Consider the following 1610-nt stretch of genomic DNA (forward strand, 5'->3'; position numbering starts at 1 on the left):
CAATCTCATAACTTTAAAACTTAATTTAAAGTAAAAATATAAAAATCTTAAAGTTTTTAATAAATTTACTATTTTATGTTCAAGCAATAAACGAATTGGTTCTTAAGGTATTTCAGGTTTATTTTCTAGCTTAGAGAAGTGTTAAAAGTTATCAATTCTAAATGTTAATTTGAGGTAAATAAAATACAATTTTTTAAAATACTTTTACAATCTTAATTTACTAATTTATAATAATTTCATTTATATAAATATTCAAAATAGCTTAAACCTTTAGCATCTAATAAAATTTTTAACAAATAACTAAATTTTTTTACTATCTAAATTTTTAAATATGAATTAATTTAAATTTTACAATTTATAAGCTGAAACAAAATTTGCTTTGAAGGTGTAAAAAGTATTGGTGTTTCCTTGACAAAGTGTAAAAATCTCACATGTCTCTAATTAAATTTACAGTAAAAATATTTGTTATTTCTTATTTTCTTCAATCAACTAAATAAATTTTTATTTTATACAAATTTGCTTTATATTTTATATTCAAATAATTTTATTAAAATTTTAACAATCCATAAGAAAAAACAAATGCTAAAATATATTTGGATTTAATTTTATATAATCATTTATTAATATTGAAATTAAATTTAATATTTTTCTTTGAATATATAAAAAAATCAAATATATCAAGCCTTTTAGTTTTTAGAGTATATTAAATTTTTTTTTTTAATAATCCTTTAATTTTAAATTAATATTGTATTTATTTATTCCTTAAATTTCCTTTATTTTAGTTAAATTAATGATGAAGATAATTAATTAGATGAAGATAACAAATAATACTTCAAAAGGATTGTTAATAAAATAAAGAGACTAGTCAAATAATCATTAAAATTTTGAAATAAAGAGTAGATAGAATATAAAATATGTATTTTTTATATTTGTAACTTGTAACAAAATAATTCATATAACTTAGAATAATTATGTTTTTCTAACTTTAAACATTTTTTAATTATTTTTAATACAAATAAATGAAGTTAACTTGTCAAAAATAAAGTATCAACAAAGCTTTTCAATTAAAAATAACTCAGAAATTATTTTTTTACATAAATGGAAAATATCCATTTTATAAATTTATAAAATAGTAAATCTTATATTTAATTTCATTTAATTTCTATTATTTATTTTATTAAGGGTTTTCATTTTTTCAAAATATTTGAATTAGTACTTACTTTAAAGCAAAATAAAAAAACTATTTTAACAATAGTCTGATAATATTATTTTATATTAAAAAACAGGCTTATTCATCATTAAATACATTTCTTTGAAAAATAATAAATAGATGAATAATTAACCATAGGTATTTCAACTTTCAATCAGTAAAAAAAATAAATTATTTTTAATAGTTTTTATCATTAAAAAAAATATCAATCAAAAAAAATAACTAATTAAAATTAACTGAATTATCGAGAGATGACAGTAAATAAATAAATAAATAGAGAGAGAATTTAAAAATAAGAATAAATATAGATTTTAAACTAAATTTTCAGAAATTTTGCTGATTACTTTGCTTTTAAAATTAAAAACAGGCAATACAATTAACTTTTCTTTATAAGTTCTTA

General features: G+C 16.0%; 1 protein-coding gene across 1 annotated transcript in view; it reads left to right on the top strand. All coding sequences in view use genetic code 6, as the record gives it.

The window, feature by feature from the left end:
• TTHERM_01660070 (hypothetical protein) overlaps positions 1-174 on the top strand; it is a gene marked incomplete at both ends in the record, with an annotated part of 2364 nt that extends 2190 nt beyond the window's left edge. Inside the window, one exon of the mRNA XM_001017320.3 lies at positions 85-174. Coding sequence (XP_001017320.3) covers positions 85-174 — 90 coding nt within the window. The remainder of the gene's footprint in view (positions 1-84) is intronic.
• Positions 175-1610: the final 1436 nt, after the last annotated feature.

This window comes from Tetrahymena thermophila (assembly GCF_000189635.1).
Source record: "Tetrahymena thermophila SB210 genomic scaffold scf_8254616, whole genome shotgun sequence".
Classification (NCBI taxonomy): domain Eukaryota; phylum Ciliophora; class Oligohymenophorea; order Hymenostomatida; family Tetrahymenidae; genus Tetrahymena; species Tetrahymena thermophila.